Source organism: Lithobates pipiens, unplaced genomic scaffold, assembly GCF_037356315.1.
Source record: "Lithobates pipiens isolate NorthernLeopardFrog02 unplaced genomic scaffold, aLitPip1_a1.2 Scaffold_16, whole genome shotgun sequence".
In the NCBI taxonomy this organism is placed as follows: Eukaryota; Metazoa; Chordata; class Amphibia; order Anura; family Ranidae; genus Lithobates; species Lithobates pipiens.
The window spans coordinates 246,823,183-246,849,834 of record NW_027507748.1 but is presented as its reverse complement, the minus strand read 5'-3'; the positions used below and the strand labels follow the sequence as shown (position 1 = coordinate 246,849,834).

The 26,652-nt window shown below is 46.2% G+C and overlaps 1 protein-coding gene across 17 annotated transcripts in view; it reads left to right on the top strand.

Moving 5' to 3' along the window:
• PLEKHA6 (pleckstrin homology domain containing A6) overlaps window positions 1-26,652 on the top strand; it is a 1,584,742-nt gene that overhangs the window by 953,589 nt on the left and 604,501 nt on the right. For 16 of the 17 annotated variants that reach the window (XR_013274469.1, XR_013274470.1, XM_077481247.1 and 13 more), the window contains one exon: window positions 15,755-15,889. The exons of the other annotated variant lie outside the window; for it this stretch is intronic. Coding sequence is in view for 14 of the 16 variants with exons in the window: in XM_077481247.1 (XP_077337373.1) it covers window positions 15,755-15,889 (135 nt within the window). In the remaining 2 variants the exon portion in view is untranslated. The remainder of the gene's footprint in view (window positions 1-15,754; window positions 15,890-26,652) is intronic. 17 annotated transcript variants of the gene reach the window in all.

Genomic DNA, 26,652 nt, shown 5'->3' with positions numbered 1-26,652 from the left:
CTCTGGCTTTTCCTCCTTCGATTTTAGCCTCATGTGCCTGCATGTTGTGGATTTGGTGTTGATCAACATCACTTAAATATCTGTACAGGATCCCTGATTGTCTTCCATACACGGTGTTTATCACTATAAGCCTGTTTGACTTAAGAGGTATAAGCCCCTTTAGGTCCATTACTTCCGGTAAGCCTTCATACAATTGGTGACGGTTTCTTCCACAAGCTTCTTTTCATAGAGGTTTTTTTTCTCCACACTGGTGCTGTTTGCTTTGCCGATGTTTTTGAGATGTCAAGCTTCTGATATTATTCACTGATACCAGGAATTTCTTGAATCATAATATTCATCATTCTTTTCACTTGGTGGACATTTTTTTCATGTAATTTTTTTTTTCACTTGGTGGACTATATTTACATTTTATTGTGTGGTATAACTGATCACAACATATATTGTTAGCTATATTGTTAGCTATATATATATATATATATATATATAAGCACTGCATTTTATCACGTCTCATCTTTTGTTGTTTGTCTCCGGCCATGCTGGCTGCTGTTAGTTCAGGGTTTGCCCTCCACACTTTAAAAAGAAGGTTCCCTCCCCCGGGGAGGAGGGGATATTCTATCTTCCACTAGTGTATGCAACTTTGTATGCAAAATATCATAAGGGCCAGTTCACACTGCAGGCGATGCGAGGCGACACCGACTTGCCTCACCGCGACCTGCCGCGACATCAGCGGCAACTTGCAGATGACTTCTGTATAGAAGTCAATGCAAGTCGCCCCGAGGTCGCCCGAAAGTAGTACAGGAACCTTTTTTTCTGAGTCGGAGCGACTCGAGTCGCTCCTCTCAGAACGGTTCCATTGTACAGAGCGGGGGTGACTTGTAAGATAGCGGCGAGGCGAGTCGTGTCGCCTCGCATCGCCCGCAGTGTGAACTGGCCCTAAGGGGAATGAGCAGGGCAGGAATGAGTCACTGGTTGCAAGGATGCTGGTGGGTGCATTTGGTCTTTAACACAGGACACAGTCATGCCCTGTACACATGGTTGGACTTTCCAATGGGAAATGTTCAATCGGATCTTGTTGTCGGAAAATCGTGTGTGGGCTCCATCTGACCTTTTCCGTCTGAATTTCCGACACACAAAGTTTGAGAGCAGCATCTAAGATTTTCCGACAACAAAATCTGATCGTTTAAATTCTGATCGTGTGTAGACAATTCTGACGGACAAAGTGCCACACATGCTCAGAATAAATTACGAGAAGAAAGCTATTGGCTACTGCCCTCTTTATAATCCTGTCGTATGTGTTCTACATCACCGCATTCTGAACAATCAGATTTTCCGACAACATTTTTGTGACTGTGTGTATGCAAGACAAGTTTGGGCCAAAATCTGTCTGAAAAAATCAGACGGATTTTGTAGTCAGAATGTCCAACCGCATGTATGGGTCATTAGGCTAATATTCATTACCTACTGGGTTATACACCATCTTTTGGTGAGTGGACACTGGTAGACAAAGTGATCCCCTATATAACCCCTCCCATACAGGAATTACTTCCGGTTTTTAACAGTGTTTGCAAGGTGGATGGGCACGTTTGTTGAGCTCTCTAATCTCCAGGTCTTTACTCCCAAAAAATGGTTCTTAAATGAATCAAGGGATTGACCAATCAGATCCAAACAGACTTCTTTGCTTAGATAAATGGTACCCAAGCCTCACAAATAAGACACAAGGATCCTGTGAGGTTTTGCCTGTAACGCGACCTTCAGGCGTTGGGCCTTGCATGGAAATGGAATGGAAATGAGATGGAGATGGACATAACCTCAAATTGGAACTTGGATCTAAAGGGGGAAATGGCATGTAAATGTATGTTAATGCACCCAAATATGCAGATGTATGGTAACATGTATACCACAGAAAAAATCCCCCATGAGTCAGCAAGTACCTACCAGTGGGATCACTGAATAGTGCAGAAAATCACTGCACCAACATTAACATGCAAGTCAAACATTACACTAATTGCAAAACCAGAGTAGTTTACATGCTCCTCTGTGATTGCAAATGTTTCTATATAGGCAAAAACATTCAGGAATATTGGCAGAGAGCCTATCATTACATTCTCTGTATGAAAAAAGGTAATACAGAATTGCCACTAGAAAGTTTCCCAAAATACGCTTTTTGATTCTGGACAGAATGATCCAGAATATTTTTACACTTCCTACGACCTCTTTGACTTTAATCTACCAGTGCCGCTATAATCCCACCCCTTGAGGGATTTCTCCATTTCCTGTACAGGTCCAAGGAAGTGGATCCTAAAACATGAAAGGGTACCCAGTCATGGAAGGTCCTTAACCGACAGGAACCCACCGTGATGGGTGTTCTTAGTTTCTAATGCCGCGTACACACGATCAAACAAGCGGGTGGAAAAGTCCGGCAAACTCAAGTCCGCCGGACAATAGCCCTGTGTGTAGGCTCCGGCATACTTTTTTGACCCGAAAGTACGGCGGACTTAGAAAGTAGTTTTGCATTCCAATCTTCCTGCCGGACTCGCATTTCGGCGGACAATCCGGCCGTGTGTGTCCCAGTCCGCCGTACTTTTGAAATGAACTGACTTTTCCCGCCCGGAGAAAAGTCCGCTCATTTCGAGCGGGTCTCCAGGTAGGCGGGGCCCGCGAAGGAGACGCCACTGCCCCCCACCTGGTATGGACTTAAAGGGGAACCCCAACGCCGAAAAAAAATGGCGTGGGGGTCCCCCCCAAGTCCACAACAGACCCTTGTCCGAGCACGCTACCAGGCCAGCCAGGAAAGGAGGGGCGAGCGAGCGCCCCCCCCCCTCCTGAGCCATACCAGGCCGCGTGCCCTCAACATGGGGGGTGCCTTGGGGAAGTGGGGGCGCGCGCCCCCCCCCCCCACCCCAAAGCACCTTGTCCCCATGTTGATGAGGACAAGGGCCTCTTCCCGACAACCCTGGCCGTTGGTTTTCGGGGTCTGCGGGCGAGGGGCTTATCGGAATCCGGGAGCCCCCTTTAATAAGAGGGCCCCCAGATACTGGCCCCCCACCCTATGTGAATGAGTATGGGGTAAAATGTACCCCTACCCATTCACCTGTAAAATAAAGTACAAAAAAAACACAACACACAAGATAAAATAATTTATTGCACAGCTCCGGGGGTCTTTCGTCTTTGGGGGTCTTCTCGCCGGACTCCTCCGCTATCTTCTTGTAGCTCTTTTGCTAGCGGAGGAGCCCGGCATTCTTCTTTGTCGCTGCGGCCTCTTCTTCCGACTTCGGGGGTCTTGTCCCCCTCTTCGGTTCTTCTGCCGGGCCACCGCGCCTTCCGTTCTTCTTCTTCTTCTCCTTCTTCTCCTGGAGATGTTGACTCGAAGCTCTCTCCGGCCGCAATGCCAGGGACGCGCTGCGCGGTGACTTATATAGGGACAAGGGGTGGGGTCATCGGTTGATGTCACATGGGTTGATGTCACATGGTGACCCCACCCCCTTGCGATGTCACAGTCCCGAAGGATGCTGGGACTGTCGCCATGTGACATCAACCCATGTGACATCAACCCATGTGACATCAACCGATGACCCTGCACCTTGTCCCTATATAAGTCACCTCACAGTGCGTCCCTGGCATTGTGGCCAGAGAGAGCTTCGAGTCAACATCTCCAGGAGAAGAAGGAGAAGAAGAAGAATGGAAGGCGGCGGCGGTGACAGAAGACCAGCTGTAAAAGAGCTATAAGAAGGCACGGTGGCCCGGCAGAAGAACCGAAGAGGGGGACAAGACCCCCGAAGTCGGAAGAAGAGGCCGCGGCGACGAAGAAGAATGTCGGGCTCCTCCGCTAGCAAAAGAGCTACAAGAAGATAGTGGAGGAGTCCGGCGAGAAGACCCCCGAAGACGGAAGACCCCCGGAGCTGTGCAATAAATAATTTTATCTTGTGTGTTGTGTTTTTTTTGTACTTTATTTTACAGGTGAATGGGTAGGGGTACATTGTACCCCATACTCATTCACATAGGGTGGGGGAGCCGGTATCCAGGGGCCCCCTTATTAAAGAGGGCTCCCGGATTCCGATAAGCCCCTCGCTCGCAGACCCCGACAACCAACGGCCAGGGTTGTCGGGAAGAGGACCTTGTCCTCATCAACATGGGGACATGGTGCTTTGGGGTGGGGGGGCCGCGTGGCCCCCACTTCCCAAAGGCACCCCCCATGTTGAGGGCACGCGGCCTTGTACGGCTCAGGAGGGGGGGGGGCGCTCGCTCGCCCCTCCTTTCCTGGCTGGCCGGGTAGCGTGCTCGGACAAGGGTCTGTTGTGGACTTGGGGGGGACCCCACGCCGATTTTTTTCCGGCATTGGGGTTCCACTTTAAGTCCATACCAGGTGGCGGGGCCAGCAACGTCTCCTTTCGCGGCCCCGCCTACCTGGAGACGCGCGAATTGAGCGGACTTTCCTCCGCGTGCGTGGGCGAGTCCGTTCAGTAGGGCGGATAGTACGGCGGACTTAGTACGCCGTATTAGTCAGCTGAAAAAGTACCGTGTGTGGGCAAGTAGCCCGTTCGGAAAGTCCGGCGGACAGTCTGGCGGAAAGTCCGCCAGCAGTCTGGCGGTAAGTCCGCCAGACTAAGTCCGTCGGATAGATGGCTACGTGTGTACGCAGCATAAGGCTGCCCTGCACCAGGACAGGTGCGGTGACCACAGGGGGGAGTTTTGAGCTAGCTGTGGGATGTTTGTAAAAGAGTACTTTTATTTCTTGTTGCCTGGCTGTTTATTCCTTAATAGATGGTCCGTGCATGAGGGTGCACCATTGCACAACTTGGTTTGCCATGGTGCACGTGCATTTGCCAAAGTGCTCAGAAGTCCACAGCTGTTTGGCGGCCATGGCACACACGGCTTTGGAGCTGTGCATGAGCCATAGCCTAATCTGGGCGTGCAAAGATTTGTGTCATATGCAAATACAGCCGTGCCCGTTCACCAGGGCAGCACACGTACGGATTGTCCCAGTGCACAGCCAGCTTATGTACCGGTTCCCAGATATACTGCGGCAGGATGGCTCTCCTGGGCAAAATCCCATACATATACAGCTTTGCCAAGGAGAGCCACCAGAGGGTGTGCGAGCATGCACGCTGCACAGTAGGGGATCCGATGCTTGTGACCGGCGGGCTCAATTGCAGCCGGCCATGCACGATCGTGTGCACTAGCGGCAGCATGGGGGTTTGTGTGTATAAACACACAAATCCCTGTGCTGTCAGAGGACAGAAGACAGATTGTGTGTTTCTACAAAGTAGAAACAGTGATCTGTCATCTCTCCTAGTTAGCCCCACCCGCCAAAGTAAGAACACACACATAGGGAACACAGTTAACCCCTTGATCACCCCCTAGTGTTAACCCCTTCCCTGTCAGTGACATTTACATACATACAGTAATCAGTGCTTATTTATAGCATTGATCACTCTGTAAATGTCAATGGTCCCAAAAATGTGTCAAAAGTGTCCGACGTGTCAGCCGCAATGTTGCTAGTAAAAAAATAATATTAATAAAAACGCCATATAAAGGCCATAAATCTTTCCCATAGTTTGTAGACATTATAACTTTTGCGCAAACCAATCAATATATTCCTATTGCAAATTTTGTTTTTTTTTACCAAAAAAATATGTAGAAGAATACATATCGCTCTAAACTGAGGGAACATTTATTTATTTATTTAAATTGGGATCTTTACTATAGCAAAAAGTAAAAGATATTGTGTTTTATTATTTATTTATTTTTAAGTGTCGCTATTCTTTTGTTTATAGCGCAAAAAATAAAATCCACACAGGTGATCAAATACCACCAAAAAAAAGCTCTATTTGTGGTAAAAAAGGACGTAAATTTTGTTTGGATACATCACACGACTGCGCAATTGTCAGTTAAAGAGATGCAGTCCTGTATCGCAAAATAGTGGTCTGGCTATTGAGCATGCCAAATCTTCTGGGGCTGAAGTGGTTAACCACTTAAGCCCTGGACCATTTGGCTGCCCAAAGACCAGAGCACTTTTTGCGATTTGGCACCGCTTCGATTGAACTGACAGTTACGCGGTCATGCAGCGTGACTCCCAAACAAAATTGACGTCCTTTTTTCCCCACCAATATAGCTTTCTTTTGGTGGTATTTGATTACCTCTGCAGTTTTTATTTTTTGCGCTATAAACAAAAAAATAGCGTCAGTTTAGAAAAAAACACATTATTTTTTTTTTGTTTTGCTATAATAAATATCCCCAAAAAATATATTAATATATTTTTTTCCTCCACTTACGTACTCTTCTACATATTTTTGGTAAAAAAAAAATCGCAATAAGCGTTTATTGACTGGTTTGCGCAAAAGTTATAGTGTCTACAAAATAAGGGATAGTTTTATGGCATTTTTATTGATATTTTTTTTTTTTTTTTTACTAGTAATGGGAGCGTTCAGCAATTTTTATTGTGACTATGACATTATGGCGGACAGATCAGACACCTTTGGCGCAATTTTGGGACCATTCACATTTATACAGCATTCAGTGCAATTAAAAATGCATTAATTACTGTGTAAATGTGACTGACATTGAATGGGTTAACCACTAGGTGGCGTTTTAGGGGTTAAGTGTGTCCTAGGGAGTGATTCTAACTGTGGGGGGAGGGGCTATGTGCGACATGACACTGATCAACGCTTCTGATTACAGGGAGCTGTGATTAGTGTCCTGTCACTAGGCAGAACGGGGACATGCTTGTTTACATTAGCATGTCCCCGTTCTTCCTCTCCATGAGATGACCGAGTCTGCGGGACCTGCAATCACACTCACGGAGGTCGTGGCGAGCCCGCAAACCATTTTGTAAAAGACAACGTACAGGAACGTTAATCTGCCTGTAAGTGCTCTTCTGCCGACGTATATCGGCGTGAGTCGGTCAGCAAGCGGTTAAGCTGTGTTTGCCAGACATGTTCCAGAGGACAGCTATGGTATACAGAATAATAGGGGGGAGTTTGGGACTTTAAATGAAGCACATGGTGTATGCCTCCATCCCTGGTTCAGGTATGAGAAAAAGGAAGGTGAGACTTTAAATGAGGCTATTGATTTGTGGGGGTGAGATAATGATGCACATAGTAAAAAAGGTTTAATATGTATACACACACACATACATGGTATTGACCTCATGAATAAATTACATATACATATCAAAGAGACGGCATATACAATTTAAAAGAGATTTAATATGGATAAATTGCAGATATTTGCAGATTCGTATATGTACACATCATATAAATGGCACTATGCAGTGTAATCAATGGTAAGAAACACAGTATGATTGTTTGGTTGTAGATAATGAGTCTAAGGAGGTTCCTATCAGTAGGCATGAGAATGCATCCTAAAAGCCAGACCCATTTTGTGGATACCACTTGGGTGCACAAATCATCCCCAGGAAAAATGAAAGGCAGAAATCCAGGTAGTGGTATGAGTGGGCTTCATGTCTAAATAGTAAAATGTCAAGGATTCTGTGGAGGGCCTGACAGATGAGTCAGCTTCTGAGCAATCTGGGCCAGAAGATGTCCAGTTGGTATCTGCCTCTCAGTCGCAGAGACTTTTGATCCAGACTCTTACCGAGATGGTTCGTTCTGCCTTTTAAGTGGCCTCCTGCAGAGGCTTCTGAGTCCCGCTGGTCCTCTTTGGGGTCCCTGAGGCCTCCTCAGGCTGCACAAGCTTTTCCCTTGCACCCCCCATTGGTGTATACTGTTTGGGAACATCCTGACAGGATTTTTGTTCCTCCAAAAAGGTTTTCCCTTTTATATCCCATGGAGGAAAAGTTTGTTAAGAACTGGAGCATGGCAGACGTAGATGCGACAGTCTCTTCCTTAACCACCGCCCGCCCGCCATCGTTTGAGGGTGGCAGAATGGCTCCCCTGCGACAATCGCCGGGCACCCGTGAATGCTCATGACAGAGCAAGCACGTGGATCTGTGTGTGTAAACACACAAATCCACATCCTGTAAGGAAGACCGATAGGTCTGCTCCCCCGGTCAATCCCATCCACCCACAGTTAGAACACACAGTGAGGGAACACATATAACCCCTTGATCGCCCCCTAGTGTTAACCCCTTTTCTGCCAATGACATTTACACAGTAATCAGTGGCTATTCATAGCACTGATCGCCGAATAAATGTCAATGGTTTCGGAAGTGTTCTGTCCACCGCAATGTTGCAGTCCCGCTGAAAACGACAGATCTCCTCCATTACTAGTAAAAAAAATGCCATAAAAATATTCCCTATTTTGTAGACACTATAACTTTTGTACAAACCAATCAATATATGCTTATTGCTAATTTATTTTACCAAAAATATGTGGAATACATATCGACCTAAACTGAGGAATTTTTTTTTTTTTTTAATTGGGATATTTATTATAGCAAAAAGTATAAAAAAATATTGTATTTTTTTTTCAAAATTGTCGCTCTTTTTTTGTTTATAGCACAAGAAATAAAAACCGCTGAGGTGATCAAATACCCCCAAAAGAAAGCTTTATTTGTGGGAAAGGATGTCAATTTTGTTTGGGTACAGCATCGCATGACCACGCAATTGTCAGTTAAAGCGGTGCAGTGCCGTATTTAACAAAAAATTGCATGGTCAGAAAGGGGGTAAATTCTTCTGGGCTGAAGTGGCTACACAAGAACTTAACTTGTCTGGTGGATAACGCACAGGGCTTAAAGGACCCTGTTAAAGAGAAACTGGAGTCCCTGTTAAAGGCTTCATTTTCTTTGGCCAGTTGAGCTATTTAGCCAGCTGTCACAGCAATTGGAGTCTGACAATCCTTAAAGAGGAAGCAAACGCCATTGACTGCGGCGTGCTCAGTGCGCCTGCGCACCGCTGTCTACGGCGCATGCGCCGTAGACAGCGGTGCCTGTCTTTCGGAAAATATCTCCTAAACCATGTAAGTTTAGGAGATATTTCTTGGACCTACAGGTAAGCCTTACCTGTAGGTCAAAGTTGGTTGTAAGGGTTTTCAACCACTTTAACTAGTTGCTGATCGCGGGCCGTCAAATGACGGGAGGGGGCCGGCACATCTCTTGTGGCAGGAGGGCGTCATATGACATCCTCCCGTTTAAACAGGCAATGCACGTGATCGTGTGTGCGCATCCCTGTTCCTTTGGTGGCGGCGTGTCACGGAGACACCGCTCGCCACCGAGGGGGGTGAACAGCCATTGGGCATGGCTGTTTACCACGTTACACCCCCACTGTGCACGGCGCGTGTGTGAGATCACGCGTGCACGTCGGTGGCGGCGTGTTCCCGGGAACACTGCTCGTCACCAACACTGGTAAACAGCCAATGTAAACAAACTGCGGTAACGAGATAAGTATAAAAGAGAATATTCCTGCGCCTAATCAAAGAGTAATCTAATTGTTGCACCGCTGCACACACTGAAATGGGGTACTTGAACCCCAATTGGAGAAGACAAAAGGTAAAAAGGTAGTGGTGCGCGGTACTATGGTGAAGAATCTAGTTAGAACAGGTTTAATATTTTCAATAGGTACTCAAAAGATTAGAAGATAAATGTCATATCGTCTCCACTACAGGTAATAAATGGAACGTAGAAAAAGAAAAGACAATATATGTATATAAAAAATATTAAAAATATATATATATATATATATATGTATATATAGTGAGGGACCCTCACTCCTATGCGTAGTAGTATTTTGAGTGGTGAACAAATGGATAAGAAAAACAATTAATGATAAATAAGACTAGTGGTCCCAATGCGATTTTTTAGGTAGCAGAGTTGCATAAAGTGGCAGTGCTGAATATAAAGAAGGTCCGTGAAAATAACTACTATTGTATTTGTTTCAGTGACTAAAGTACTATACATAAAATAGTGGACGAAATAAAAAATATATAAAGTGAATCACCATGCGATTTGTTAAAAATGACGAAAAACGCATACAAAGTGCTAATGCTGAACAATAAATAGATCTGAAAAGAAAATCTGCTAAGTCAAAGTATATGTGTAACAGTGTACAAAGGTAATCATTAGCTAGATAAGGCAAAAGATGTAAGTAATGCTTGCCTTGTGACTAAAGAAATCGCATATGGTGTTAAAGCCAAGGGAGGGTTAAGCAAAGTCACTCTGTGCGGGTGTCTTTATACCATAGACTTAAATATCGGTGCAGTGCACTAAATTGAATCATACAATCAAAGAAAATAAATCAAATTGTTGAATCAAAACAAAAACGCATAAACAATCCAAGTGTTGGTGAGACGGAAACAACCCTCTGGGAATAATCCAAAACAGAAGGAAAAAGGTGCACAGTGTTTGAAGCTATAAAAAATATAAAAAACAACAATGGAACAGTAATCCTAGTTAAAATTGTCCATTCAGCTGGTGCAACAACAAGTGGCGATTAGCCCAAAATCGCATGTAACAAGACAGTTGCCTGCAATGCTGGTGCTTAAAATATATGTGCACTATAAGGTAGAGATTTAAACAGTGATAATGGTGATGGTGGATATCTCCCACGTGGTCCTGTGTAATCAGAATATGGGTGTCCCCTTACCTTACAGCTGTAAGGTAACAGCATATGGTATATGTATCCTCAGGGTTCCTGGTGGTCCTTATCCCTCGAGGTCCTATTCACGTGTCCCCGGGTCCTGGCGTCTCCTGCTTACTGTGCCGTATTGGGCTCTGTAAGTGGTCCCTCAGCGGTACTTCAGCGTGGGGGGGGGGGGGAATTGGTGGTATACCTCGGCGGTTTTATGCAAGGGGTTAAACAGATAAGGAGGAAGGGAGCCCCATAGTATAGTATTTTTCAACAGTATTGAAATTTATTTATAAAAACAGCTTTGGTACTCACAAACAGACAGAGTTTTTGTATGGTGTATAAACGAGCCTCGAGCTCGATTGCGTCACTTCCGGTAGCGTCCCGACTAGTGTTCGTCACGGTCACGTGACTTCATCAGGGGATCCCCTGATGAAGTCACGTGACCGTGACGAACACTAGTCGGGACGCTACCGGAAGTGACGCAATCGAGCTCGAGGCTCGTTTATACACCATACAAAAACTCTGTCTGTTTGTGAGTACCAAAGCTGTTTTTATAAATAAATTTCAATACTGTTGAAAAATACTATACTATGGGGCTCCCTTCCTCCTTATCTGTTTAACCCCTTGCATAAAACCGCCGAGGTATACCACCAATTCCCCCCCCCCCCCCCCCCACGCTGAAGTACCGCTGAGGGACCACTTACAGAGCCCAATACGGCACAGTAAGCAGGAGACGCCAGGACCCGGGGACACGTGAATAGGACCTCGAGGGATAAGGACCACCAGGAACCCTGAGGATACATATACCATATGCTGTTACCTTACAGCTGTAAGGTAAGGGGACACCCATATTCTGATTACACAGGACCACATGGGAGATATCCACCATCACCATTATCACTGTTTAAATCTCTACCTTATAGTGCACATATATTTTAAGCACCAGCATTGCAGGCGACTGTCTTGTTACATGCGATTTTGGGCTAATCGCCACTTGTTGTTGCACCAGCTGAATGGACAATTTTAACTAGGATTACTGTTCCATTGTTGTTTTTTATATTTTTTATAGCTTCAAACACTGTGCACCTTTTTCCTTCTGTTTTGGATTATTCCCAGAGGGTTGTTTCCCTCTCACCAACACTTGGATCGTTTATGCGTTTTTGTTTTGATTCAACAATTTAATTTATTTTCTTTGATTGTATGATTCAATTTAGTGCACTGCACCGATATTTAAGTCTATGGTATAAAGACACCCGCACAGAGTCACTTTGCTTAACCCTCCCTTGGCTTTAACACCATATGCGATTTCTTTAGTCACAAGGCAAGCATTACTTACATCTTTTGCCTTATCTAGCTAATGATTACTTTTGTACACTGTTACACATATACTTTGACTTAGCAGATTTTCTTTTCAGATCTATTTATTGTTCAGCATTAGCACTTTGTATGCGTTTTTCGTCATTTTTAACAAATCGCATGGTGATTCACTTTATATATTTTTTATTTCGTCCACTATTTTATGTATAGTACTTTAGTCACTGAAACAAATACAGTAGTAGTTATTTTCACGGACCTTCTTTATATTCAGCACTGCCACTTTATGCAACTCTGCTACCTAAAAAATCGCATTGGGACCACTAGTCTTATTTATCATTAATTGTTTTTCTTATCCATTTGTCCACCACTCAAAATACTACTACGCGTAGGAGTGAGGGTCCCTCACTATATATACATATATATATATATATTTTTTTAATATTTTTTATATACATATATTGTCTTTTCTTTTTCTACGTTCCATTTATTACCTGTAGTGGAGACGATATTACATTTATCTTCTAATCTTTTGAGTACCTATTGAATATATTAAACCTGTTCTAACTAGATTCTTCACCATAGTACCGCGCACCACTACCTTTTTACCTTTTGCGGTAACGAGATGTTACCGAGTTCTCCTCCTCACACACCGATCGTGTGTGAGGAGGAGATTGTGGTAACATCTTGTTACTGCTACAGTGTACACCAATCACACTGATCCCCCCCCCCCCCCATAAAGAGGACCTGTCACCACCCATCATAGTACCTGTCACTCACAGTCCATCAGAGTACTCAAATACCTGTCACAGTCAATCAGAGTATCTGAGCACCTGTCCCAGTCCATCTGAGTACCCAAGTACCTGTCACAGTTCATCTGAGTACCTGAGTATTTTTCCCAGTCCATCTGAGTACCCGAGTACCTGTCCCAGTTCATCTGAGTACCTGAATAACTGTCACAGTTCATCTGAGTACCTATCACTGTCCTTCAGAGTACCCAAATACCAGTCACCAGGCCATCAGAGAACCTGTCACCAGGCCATCAGAGTACCCGAGTACCTGTCACCAGGCCATCAGAGTACTCAAGTCGGATAATATCTGTGAGAAGGAATACAGCAATTGGATGAGTTGATAAGCATTCATTGATATTAAGTGCATGTGACCCTCTGTAATTTAAAGGGTCCATATGATGAAGTGAGCAGTCAATTCTACCATTGTTGGTGGTCCCCCTCTGGCACTAAGTCACTTTATGCATGATCTGACTGTATACCACTGAAGATTCCTCACGTGGATTTTTTGACATATAAGCTATTTTGGACTTTTAATTAACATTAATTTTAATATGTTAGTAATTATTTTAATTTAGAGCGCTGTACCATCTATTTGATATATTGTATTTTGGGATTTGGTGATTGACCCTTGGTGTTCAGCAGCTTTTTGTAAAGGTGTTGTGCTGTGCTGATTTTTTCTACTTTTATATTTAGGCCATCAGAGTACTCAAGTACCTGTCACCAGCCCATCAGAGTACCTATCTGCAGCCCATCAGAGTACCTGAGTACCTATTTGCTGCCCATGCCTCATAGAATATACGTTGGAGTGTTTGCTTTCCAAAATGGGGTCATTTTGTGGGTAATTTCACTGCCCTGTGCTCCAGGACCTTCAAAAGTGTGATGGGTAGGAATGAAATGAGATGTGTCATTTATGCTTCTAGAACGCCTGAAGGTACTACTTCAATGTTCGGCCTCTGTATGTGGCCAGGCTGTGTAAAAGTCCTACACATGTGGTATCGCCATACTCAGGAGGAGTAGCAGAATGTGTTTTGGGGTGTAATTTTTGCTATATACATGCTATGTGTTAGAAATATCTTATAAATTGACAACTTTGTGTAAAAAAAAAAAAAATGTGTTTTCATTTTTTTTCCACATTTTCCAAAAACTTCTGGAAAAAAATGAACCATTCAAAAGACTCATTATGCCTCACAGATTATACGTTGGGGTGTTACCTTTCCAAAATGTGGTCATTTTATGGGCAATTCCGTTGCCCTGGTACTCCAGGGCCTTCAAAAGTGTAATAGGTGGCTGTGAAATGAGATGTCATTTTTGCTCGTAGAACGTCTGGAAGTGCCACTTCAATGTTGGTGCTCTGTAAGTGGCCAAGATGTGTAAAAGTCTCACACATGTGGTATCGCCATACTCCTGAAGAGTAGCAGAATGTATTTTGGGGTGTAATTTGTTGTATGCATATGCTGTGTGTGAGAAATAACCTGATAATATGACAATTTTGTTAAAAAAAAAAAAAATCTTCATTTTGCAAACAATTGTGGGAAAAAATGACAACTTAAAAAAACTCATCATGCTACTTACTTAATACCTTGGAATGTCTACTTTCTAAAAAGGGGTCATTTGGGGGTATTTGTACTTTCCTGACTTGTCTCAAGAAATGAGATACACCTGATGTACTGAAGGCCTGATCAGATGTGATCAATTTTCAGTGATTAACACCATAGTTTGTAGACTGTATAACTTTCACAAAAACCAAATAATATACACTAATGTGGGTTATTTTTACCAAAGATATGTAGTAGTATAAATTTTGGCCAAAATGTATGAAGAAAAAATACTAATTAGCAAAATTTTATGACAGAAACAAAGAAAAAGGCATTTTTTTCACAAAATGTACGTTTTATTTTTATTTATAGCACAAAAAATAAAATATAAACACTAGTGATTAAATACCACTAAAAGAAAGCTCTATTTGTGTGGAAAAAAGGACGCAAGTTTCATATGGATACAGTGTTGCATGACTGAGTAATTGTCATTCAAACTGTGAGAGCGCTGAAAGCTGAAAATTGGTCTGGTCAGGAGGAGGGTATAAGTTCACTGTATTGAGGTGGTTAATATAAAGTGCTGTACCTGCCAGCACTCAATAAAAGGGATTTTATGGTAAGTAAGACAATACAAGTTTTTCCTTACAAAGATGTTATTTTACTAAAGGGGTAGAAACTGTTCACTTGAGAAACTGTGTGTTCACTTTGCAAAGTGAATGTTGATAAATATGGTGAACAATATTGGGTTTTCAAAATGAACACATGTTCACCTTTTTTACTTTACTTTCCCTTGTGTTTAAAAATGTATGTGCTAATTTTCTTGTAAATACAGTATATTGAAGATTGAAGTATTTTAAAGTGTATGTCTAATCAAACCATTTTTTTTTTTTAAAAGAAGGAAGAATTATAACTCTTGTTGAGATATTACTGCTATTGGGGGCTCTTTTAGAGTGATTATCTGTGGGGATATGCTCATAGGCCTAGCCTTCTCTTCTCTTTTCGGTTTTGGATAGCGAGTGGAAAGGTCAAAACCCCTGCCAGGTTTGTACATCTAGCTAGGGCCCTCTAAAGCTGAATATGAATGGATCAATATTTGACCAGTTCAGCAGGGACCGGTAGAAGTTCGATCTGTGTGTAGCCCCCCCTTATGGATCTGATGAAAAAAAATCAGTTGATCAGCAGCTGCAGCGCTGATCAGTGTAGTTAGATTAGAATGTTATGCGGGGGGGTTTCATTCATTTTAAATATAATGCATTACATATAATGCATGCCTCATTTTCTTTCTTGGTACCAGCAGTACAAATAGTGAGTCTCCTTCAGCAATAAAAACTTGACAGAGGGCCTAAATCCTTCCCCACTCTATTCAAAACTAAAAAAAGGTTTGCATTTGCAGTAAAGATACAAAGTTACACAAAACCACAAAGTTCAATATGTGTTTGTTTTTTTTCATGAAACTGATTCCATTAATTTCCTTACATCATTGTTTCAGTTTTTAAGTCTATTTTTTAAATGTTATGTCCTGCTTACCCTTATATTTTTCCTAATATTTCATCCCTTGCTGCTAATGCTCTCTGGCTTCCTCTCTGCTCAGGACTCGGGCCCCCCTCGGCCCCCTCTCCCTCTTTCATACACACCTCTGGATTCTCCTCCAGCTGTCCCTCCACCCCCAGGGGGTCACTTCCAGCCTTGGCCTTACCCTGTATCTTCCTGCTGGACACACAGTGAGGTAACTAGGGGGCATGCACTGTGAACAATTTTGGGAGGGAATGTAAATGTAAAAATGAATGGAAATATGTATCCTACATGAGACAGCGTAATTAATGTTTTTCCTTTACATTTATAGTTTCCTTTCATTTATGATGTATTTTCTTAAATTGTATTATTTTCCAAAATAATTCATCATTTCCCAATAAAAATGTTCATTATTCTGCAGTGTGATACTGTATTCAGAGGTAGTAAATTAGGTTCCCAAATATCACATAACTAATAAAATAATTCAAAGTAGAAACACACTCAAAAACTTTAATAATAAAATTAGAACTGTCAAATATCTATCATAGAGTTATTTGTCTCTTTCCCCATTTTGTAGATTTTCCATCATTTTCATCTGTATCATTTGGATAGGACATGAGCTGAATCTATCCAGCAAGGACAGAGAGCAATAAAAGAAAAAAACTTGAATTAGTTTAGTGGAGGCCTTGTATGTTTTTTTTTGTTTGTTTTTTTTTTTTTTGGTTGCAGTTGATTTTCTCACTTTCTGCTGTATCACATTTATTGGGAAACGAGGACACAGATTTGTATGGCATTCTACTTTAACAGTATTGACTTGTTTGCATGAAATCCTTTTCATAGGGTGTTTGTTTTACTGTATATAAAAAAGATTTTTAAGTGGGTTGCCAAGTCTGATCTTATTTCATACAATTAATAGCAACGGCTGCAGTTAGCAAAAAGTAAATGTTAATTTATTAAAGGATAAAAAATAAATCTACACAAAAAGAATTAGGCCTGCTATGAGAGCAAAATGTGAGTTTTCATTGCTGATTTTATCCTGCCTTACTGTCATGCAAAGCCCTTAATACTTTTTGAATCTGGTCCAGAGACATAATTTTTGGCAAATTAAAGCTTTTGTCCAGATTGGACAAAAAATAGTAAAATCCAGCCAACAGCCTCTTGTAAAAATGGAAAAAAAGCCACTCCACCTGATACATTTAATAACCTACATCTGTTGCTGTTCTGTCATAGTTATGTTGTAATATACTCTGCTAAGAACATTTGGCAATTATTTTGCTGCTTCAAAAACACTAAAAACCATAATACGATTCTTGTTGAGTTATTTGTGAAACCTTTTCCTTGTCAAATCGTTTCATTCTAAAGTGAAAGCATGCAAACATTAGCAGAGCCACAAAAAGTTAGAATTTATCTTAAAGTTTACTTCAGGCACAAAAACATTTATTTCCTAACAGTCTCCATGGCAGCATACGCGTGGTTAGCCCCACCTCCATAACTACTTTATAGGACACTTCTCCCATAAATCTTTACTCTGGACTACCAGCCATATTCCTTTTTTGTCCTCTTCCGTAGGACCATGTAGTTGGTTTTCCTACCTGAAGAAAACTCCCCTTCGATCTAGATCAGCTAAGTGACAGTGGCACGTCCCTCCGATAAGCCTCGTCTTTTAACCACCTCAATACAGGGCACTTAAACCCCCTTCCTTCCCAGACCAATTTTTAGCTTTCAGTGCTGTCTCAATTTGAATGACAATTACTCAGTCATGCTGCATGGTACCCAAATTGAATGTTTATCATTTTGTTCACACAAAAAGAGCTTTCTTTTGGTGGTATTTATTCATCACGTCATACATTTTTTGTGATATAAGCGAAAAAAAACAACAACATGTTCTACTTTCTCTTTCAAAAGAAACCAAAAAATCGAATTTTGGCAAAAAATTAGGCCAACGTGTGTTCTACTACATGTCTTTGGTAGAAAAAAATCCTGATAAGTGCATGATCATTGGTTTGTGTGAAAGTTATAGAGCCTACAATATATCAATCCTAATGCACGGGTGGCCTATCTCATTTCTTGAGGCCCTAAAATGTCAGGACAGTACAATAACCCCCCCCCCCCCATGACCCATTTTTGGAAAGAAGACAGTCTGAGGTATTTAGTAGGAGGCATAGTGAATTTTTTGACGTTGCAATTTTTACCCCACAATGCTTTGAAAAAAAAAAAAAAATGTATATATATATATATATATTTTTTTTTTTTTCCTTCACTAAATTGTCATTTTTACAAGTCATTTCTCACACATGGTGCAGACATAATTGCAATTACATCCCAAAATACATTCTGCTATTTGTTCTCAGTATGAAGATACCCCATGCGTGAGACTTTTCCACAGCCTGGCCACATACAGAGTCCCAACATCCATGTAGCACCATCAGGTGTTCTAAAGGCGTAATTTACACATTTCATTTCCTGAGTACCTATCACATTTTTTTTTTTTGTCAAATAACTTTTTATTAGTTTAAAGTGAAACATTACACGTCAAACACTTCGGTACAGCATTGGGGGAGCGAAAGAAAGAGAACAGAAAAATTACAGGGGAGAACATACCATAAAAGCATATTGGCCTACATAGTATAGCCACCTGGAGCAGGTACAAGCCAGGCCAGGTAGAGCTATTCACAGACAGCATGTTCTGCAACACATGTAAGACAGGGATAAAGTCCAACCAATAATAAACCAATCCTCAAGACTCAACAGCCAGTCAAGAGTGGCAATCCGAGGATACAGGTGTCAACTAATAGTGTAAGATACTTATAATACACTTTAACCCAATCAAACACCCCCCCTCGGGGGGGGGGGGGGTTTGGAAGAGAGATAGGTATAAGAGAAAGGAAGAAGGGAAAAAGAGAAAAAAAGAGAAGAAAGGGATACCAAAGGATAGAAAGAAAGGTAGAGAGGAAAAGGAGGGGGTAGGGATGGGTAGTCATCCAAAAACTTCCGCTTGCCTGTCAGGGTCGATCGCCCTTAAGATTCCAGGGATTCCAGACTACGTCATGCGCTTCCAGCCGGTCCTGTATCCTGGCGGTCATCCTCTCCATAAGCTCCACGTCTCTAATGCGGGCGTATAATGCGTCCGGGGTAGGGGGGTGCGTTTTTTTCCAATGGAGTGCAACAAGACACCTCGCTGCGGTCAAGATATGGCGGGATAATTTCTGTAGGGATTTGGACAGTGTGGGGAAAGGGACTCCCAGTAAAAAGTTCTTTGGGTTCAAGTCCAGGGGTTGGTCCAGGACACTGGCCAAGAGCGTACGGACTTCCGTCCAGAAAGGGACTATACGAGGGCATTGCCAGTATATATGCAAGAGGGTGCCCTTATGCCCCACACAGCGCCAGCACCGGTCTGTTGTAGAAGGATAAATAGCGTGCAGGACATCCGGGGTCATGTACCAGAAGAACAATATTTTGTATGCATTCTCCCGGTAGAGCGTACACATGGAGCTCTTGGATGCCTGTGACCAAATCACCCGCCATTGCTCCTCCGTGAACACTTCACACAGAGCCTCCTCCCATTTAAGCATATATGCATGTTTGCCGTTAAGACCCATAGGAAAGGCGTTAATTATTTTATAAATATCCGAGATCATCCCCCTCTGTGCCGTACCTGCTGAGACAACTATTTCAAACATGGTAGGCGGGGAGAAACGGAGGTCTGATGAGATGGTCTGGGCAAAGTGACGGATTTGTAAGTAACTATAGAAGCTCTGCCGGGGGAGGTCAAACCGGGATTGGAGTTCAGTGTAAGTCAGTAGTCTCCTAGATCTGGGATCCACCAGAGATCACAGATGGAAAAGGTTCCGGGAGGACCAGGGTTGTTGCATCTGGCGAGATAGGCTATCTGGCACTCGAGGGTTGGATATAAAAGAGGTCAGGAGCGATTTAGCCGATGTCAGGGCAAACACCTTGGAAGACCTACGCCATAGGTTCTGCAGGTGGGACATGGGGCCCAACAATTGGGACTGGGGAACCACTGCCGCCGCACTCCAGAGCATACTATTAGGGTGTATAGGGTCCAACCACCGGGATTCAATTTCCGACCAGCGGTTGTGAGGCCTCTGGGTAGTCCAAGAAGCGACCGCGCGGAGTTGGGCAGCCTGATAGTACCTGACTAGGTCCGGGAACGCTAACCCCCCATCCGATTTGGAGGCGGTCATAACTGAGCGAGGTATCCTGTGCCTTTTATAGTTCCATACAAATCGAAGTAGGTCCCTTTGCAATTTTTTCAGGTGAGAGGAGGGGACTGGAATGGGGAGGGTCTGAAAAAGATAAAGGAGTTTCGGGAGGATAGCCATCTTCACAGAGGCTATTCTACCAAGCAGAGAGATTTGGTGTTTCCGCCACTGTAGCAACAGACGCCTAATATCTCCATAGAGGGATGGGTAGTTTGCCTGATAGAGGGAGGTATAGGTTGGGGTGATGTTTACCCCCAGGTATCGAAGGGAGGTGGACCCCAGTGGTAGGGAAAGTTGGATCGTAGGTGTTCCACCTCCAACGGTGGAATGTTAATCGGGAGGGCTTTGGACTTCGACGCATTAAGTTTGTAACCCGATAGCGCACTGTAACGATCCAACTCCATAAGCAAGTTGGGCAGGGATATCCTGGGTTGGGTAAGAGTAAGAATTACGTCGTCCGCAAATAGCGAGATCTTAAACTCCTGGCCTCGCACCGGAACCCCTCTTATAGCCTGGTTCCGCCTGATAGACGCCGCCAGGGGTTCAATACAGAGGGCGAATAGTAGGGGTGATAGCGGGCATCCCTGACGCGTACCGTTGGAGATGGAAAAGGGTGAAGAGGTGGCAAAGGGGGTCTTCACTTGAGAAGACGGGTTGGAGTAAAGATGTTGTATGGCCTGCAAAAAAGGTCCCTCCATCCCTATGTGGGTCAGGGTGGCGAACAGGAAGGGCCAACCTAGTCTATCAAATGCTTTTTCTGCGTCCAAGCTCAGGAGCAGGGACGACACTCCCTCCCTGTTCGCCACCTCGACCAGGTCTATCACCTTCCGGGTGTTATCCCCTGCTTGTCGGAGGGGGACAAAGCCCACTTGGTCCTTGTGGATCAAAGAGGGTAGGACCCTGTTAAGGCGCAGAGATAACAATTTAGTAAAAAATTTTAGGTCTGCGTTCAACAACGCAATGGGTCTATAATTCGCGCAATGGATGGGGTCCTTATCTGGCTTGGGGATTAAGGTAAGGAAGGAACGTTGCATATCTGAGGGGACGGGTGTTTTCTGTAGAAAAGCATTAAAGAGGCTGCTCATATGCGGAGTTAAGAGGGGGGAAAATGCTTTGTAATATTCGTAGGGCAGCCCGTCTGGGCCCGGGGACTTATGTGCGGGGAGGGATTTAATGGTCCGTTCCACTTCATCTTCCGTGACGGGCATGTTCAAAATGAGCAAGTCCGAATCTCTAATTTTGGGAATGGCGCTGTCGGACAAGTACTGCTGTATACGCTGTGAAACCTCCAGCGACACAGGGTTGCTAGGGATGTCAGGACTATTATAGAGCTCCGCATAAAAGCCAGCAAACGTATCAACTATGTCTTTGGGGTGGGAAACAACCGCATTAGATCTAGTTTTTATCTGGTGTGGAGCAGAGAGAAGGGTTTTGTCTTTGAGCTTCCGCGCTAGGAGGGAGTGTGCTTTATTGCCCCTATCATAGTATGTCTGTTTGATCCTCAGCAGGGCTTTCTCAACACGGCGAAGCGCCAGGTCCGCCAGCGCCATTCGCAAACTAACAATTTTCCTAAGGAGTGGTACCGTCGGTGAGGCCTGCAGTTTCTGCTCTAACTGTCTAAGTTCCTTCTCGGTGTTAAGCTTGGTGGCCGCGACATCCCGCTTCAAGGCCGAGGAAAGCGCAATGCATCTACCACGCATCACCGCCTTGTGGGCTTCCCACACAGTGGGGAGGGGGACGTCTGGGGTCAAGTTCTCAACAAAATAGTGACGCAGGGTCAAGGCTAATTCCGATTGGGAGGGAAGGTGCTGTAGAAGGAAAGTGTTCAGCTTCCAATTATATGACCGAGTTATCGGCGGGCCTAAATCCAGGGTGAGTAAGATCGGGGCATGGTCTGACCAGGAGATCGGCAGGATAGACGCGCCACGCGTCGCTCTCAACATAGCATTATTAGTGAAAAGATACTCAATCCGAGAGTGCATCTGGTGAGGGGCTGAATAGTATGTGTACTGCCGATCCCCGGGCCGGAGAGCTCGCCAAGCGTCAAACAGTGCATAGCGGCGAGTGAGTTGCCGAAAAAGCCTCGAATCCCGGAGGGCTCTAGGCGAGGGCGCGCAGGTGGGCGCCGTCTGACGATCAGCCGTGGCCTAGTGAGCCAGATTAAAGTCTCCTCCCACCACCAAATAACCGTGGTCTTCCTTAAATAGACGTGCAAAAACCCTGGAGAGGAAGCTATGCTGATGGACATTAGGGGTGTATAGCGTGCACAGGGTGATCGGCCGTGATTGCCACGTACCCTTAAGTATCAGGAAGCCCCCCTCGGGGATCGCTGTAATGATCAACATAGGTAAAAGGTGCTCCTTGTCGGATCAGGACAGCCACCCCCGCCCTCTTATGGGACCCCGAGGGTAGATACGCAAGCGGAAAGCTCCTGGAGGCGAAGGCAAAAGTTCCCCCCCTGTCAAAGTGCGTTTCCTGAACCAGGATAATATCTGCTCCCGACTGTTTAAACTCCCTTAGTGCCAGATGCCGTTTCCTGTTTGAATTTAGGCCGTGAACATTCATAGATAGAATCTTAGCCATCAGTCAAGTCCGGGGGGGGGGGGGGGTAGGAGAGCGGTCTGTGTCTAATAAATCTTACCCGGTAACAACGTCCAAGAGGGACCGCCAGGAGCAGACGCTTTCCGGTCGTAGGGCCCCGCCACTACGTGTCCGATCCCTGCAGGCAGCGGAAGGAAGACAGAGGAGAGAAGAGAGGGGGAGATAGAAAGTGAGAGAAGGGAGAAAAACGTTAGTACAACAAGAAAGGCATCGCAATGAAAACATGGGCCCATAACCGGACCAAACATAGGGCAATATTCGGCCCCGGGTAAAAAAGTCATCCGGGACTACACGGATTCCCAGGGGGCCACCAGACCCAGCGCACGAGGCCTGGGCCTGGCGGCCGCATAGGAGTCCAGGTCTCCTCATTCAGGTCCTAAGGAGGAATAGAGGAGCGTAATATGTGTAAAAACTTGAACAGGAGCAAAATCACTAAAATATAAATAAGATGAATAAAGTAAAGAAAAAAGAAAAACAACCCAAAAAAAAAGGGTTAGGGGGAGGGTCGTGAGAGCAAGGGGGAACCCACTCTCCCGAATCTTCCAACCAGCAGCCTAAGTGCAGTAAGTTATTGAAAAGGCACCAAAGGGGAAAGGGTAATGAGTGCAACTGGAACCAGGGCAATACAACGTCCGAGCACTATGCCGCTAAGCGGTCAGGCACGCTGCAAAACTTCATCTCCACCAGCAACAGGTCGCGGAGGGCCAACCAGGCAGTGATGAGAAAAGATAAGAGTCACTTGGAAAAGAAAAAAGGGGGGAGGAAGGGCCGGGATCCTCAGCCAGGGCCTTGTCTCTTAGGTTTGTTTTGCGTTTCCCGGTTTCTGGGTCGTTGGCGTGAGGGAACCTTTTGCCACAGCGTCGGAGGGGTGGGTTGAGTAGCGATGAGGTCCCAATCGGGAAGCCGGGGGGGGGCGGATGCCCAGATCTTCACAGAAAGTCGGCAGATCTTCAGGATACCGCAGAGAGGCCGATTTACCCTGATGTTTGGCAGTGAGGCTAAATGGGAAACCCCAGCGGTAAGGGATCTGGGCGTCTTGCAGGGTACGGAGCAAGGGTTGGAGAAGTCTACGTTTTTGCAGCGTAATCCAGGAGAGGTCCGGAAAAAGTTGCACTGGGTGGTTCCGGAAAGACACCTCACGGGCTAAACGGGCTTGTCGCAGGATATCCTCCTTAAGGTGGAACGAGTTGACTCTGCAAATAAAGTCCCTGGGGCCAGAAGTAGCATTTTTGGGGCGTAGGGCCCTATGAGCTCTATCCATCTCAATAAATTTAGTGGGGGGTTCTCCGAGGAGAGTGTTGAATAGTTCCTGCAAGATAATCTGAGCGTCCTCCGGGCCCTCTGACTCCGGAACCCCACGCACTCTGATGTTGTGCCGGCGCCCCCTGTTGTCCAAGTCCTCCACATGGCGCTGCATGTCTCTCAGGAGCAGATGGTGTTCAGCCCCTTGCGTTTGGGTTTTGTGGACCGCAATTTTGGCTTCTTGTATCTCCTCTTCAGCCATCTCCACCCTGTCCGCAAGGTGCTTAAGGCCAGAGTGGAGCATTTGTATTTCCGCCCGACACGTGGATTTGACCTTGATCTTCAATCAATTGTTTAAAATCCTCTTTGGTAGGGATCGCTTGTAAGTATAATTGCCACTGAGGGTGCGGTGGTGTTGTGGTCATGTCTCCCGGGTCGTCCCGGTCTATGCGATGACGTGGCGACAGTGGCCTAGGGTCCACGGGTCCAGCAGTGCGAGAGGAGGGGGCATGCTCAGGGGGAGAATCCCAGACCCCCGGCCACTCTGAAGCATGGGCCAAGAGAGGTGGCTGGTGTCGTCCCCTGGTATCCTGGGGTGGAAGGGCTACGGGTCCCCCCGGGTATGCCGACACCCCTGGTCGTCCCCCGTGACCGCGTGGGGGGGAGGGGTGCCCCGAGGTGCCCAGCCTCTGAGACTTAGGTGGGGGCGACCCCGAGTCAGGGTTCAGCAGGGGTCCGTCCATTCCCCCGGGCTCCCGGTACGCCCAGGACAGGGGCTCCTCAGGGGGGGGGAGGGCAGGGAAGTCCTCAGCCGCAAAAGAAAGGGGGGACCCCTCGGACCCAGCACTGGAGTCTGGAGGCGTCCGGAGCATCCTGGGCAAGGCCAAAGAGCACTGAGTGTCCGGAAGTGGGGGAGACCTACTGCCAGAGGGCCCCAGGCCTAGTCCACCCCCCTCCCCGATCCGTCCAGTCCCGCACAGGAACTCCCCGCCGGTGTCCAGAGCTGCAGGCGTGCGGTGGGGGGACTGCGGTGCCGAGCAGCATGGGGATAGAGAGGGTCCTAGGGGGGGCCTAGTCTTGTGCCCTGGCGGCGGCGTGGTAGGCCGCAGGCCTAGCTGGACGGCCTCAGAGGCGGGCGGGACCGGGGTTCGACTCACCGCACCGGAGGCCTCCGGGCCCGGGGATGTCAGCCGCGGTGTCCCTCGATCCCCCGGTCCGTGCTGGATGTTCGGATGGGCCCTGCGGGCCGGAGAGGGAGCCCGCGCCGGCGCGGCTGCGGCCGCCGGCGCCATTTTGGGAGGTCCGTCGGTCGGGAGCTCCGTCGTGGAGAAAAAGGACCGGAGGTCCGTGGCTGTGCCCAACGAGGCTGCGGGAGGTCCCCTGGAGCTGGAGGACCGTGTGGCCCTGGATTTCCCCATCGGATGGGGCTGGATTTTCCCCGTAGGTGCTGTGTAGCAGAGGCTGGAGGGAGAGCAGGAGATTTAGGCTGCCATCCGGGTCGACTTCCGGTCACGCCCCCCCCCCCCCCCCTATCACATTTTTGAAGGCCCTGGAGCACCAGGACAATGGGATTACCCACAAAATGATCCTATTTTGGAAAGAAAACAACCCAATGTATATGCTAGGAGGCATAATCAGTCTTTTGAACATGTGTTTCTTTCCACAAGTTTTTGGAAAATGTGGAAATCAAATGAAAACCTATTTTTGTTTCTCACAAAGTAGTCAATTTAGAAGATCTTTCTAACACATACCATGTACATAGCCAAAATCACACCCCAAGCTGAGGGAGCTCTGTGTACTCCGAGCTCCATCCATCGCCATCCCTGCTGACTAAGCCCTGACTGGCACCTGGGACTACGGTCGGCTGCTCCCTGGGGTGCCCTGCAACACCTGGTGGCCTTATTTTGTCTCCATACCCCTCCGTTCGGCAGCGGGACGGTCGACAACGGGAGCTCGCGGCCGCCATCTTGCCGCTCCGGAGGCCCTGCAGACTTCCGTGATTTGGGCCGCATCGGGAGGTAGGGGACTGCCATCCACCCTCCAACCCTACTGATCTCCCCCCCCTGTGGGCTCCGGTGGCTCGTTCAGGCCTCGGGAGTGAGCGGGGAGGCCGTGGCTGGGTCCGGCCTAGTGCGGCCTAGTAAGGCCTGTGGATCCCCGGCCTTTCCTACGGCGGACACCCGCGGAGGAGCATCGCGCCCAGACTACTGCCCGGCGAAAGTCGGGAGAGAGTTCCTCCGACTACAGGGCCCCCCCCCTGGACAGCAACTACCTCCCAAACCCCCACACTGCACCTTCCACCAGGCCTGGCTCTGGTCCCTGCCTGTGCTGGCAGTGGTCGGCCATCTTGCTACACCCAATGGCCTACTGCTCCTCATCTCACACTTAGAAGGCCAGCAGCCATCTTTCTACACCCACTTCAGCTCAGCCCCTTCCACAGAGGCTAGGTACAAGATGGACGTTTGAGTTTCTAGACCTGCTCCGTCCGGGACTTCTGCCTATCCCCGAGGGCCGTTAACACCACGATTCGCTCTTTTTTCTTACATCACCCCTCACCCCGCAGAACCTTGGTGCATGCCGGCGAAGAAAAAAAAGGCACAGGGAATCGCTCAAAAGACCCTCACGCAGTATCTTCTCCGTTCTCAGGAACAATCTGACATGGCGCAAGATGGTGCCGTCAGAGGAGGCCTCTCCCCGGGTCCTGCCACCTCTCCACGTTCGCCAGGTCCGCCCTCTCTTGCTCCATCGTCAAATAGTGAGTGCCCTAGCACCCTCTCTAAAGCGGACCTAGAGGAAAGTCTGGAATCCATGTACAACAGGTTGGCATCTAAATTCCAATCAGAACTACAAAAAACTTCACATGCACTTTCACAAGAAATCTCTGCCCTGGGTGCGAGGACGGAGAGGTTAG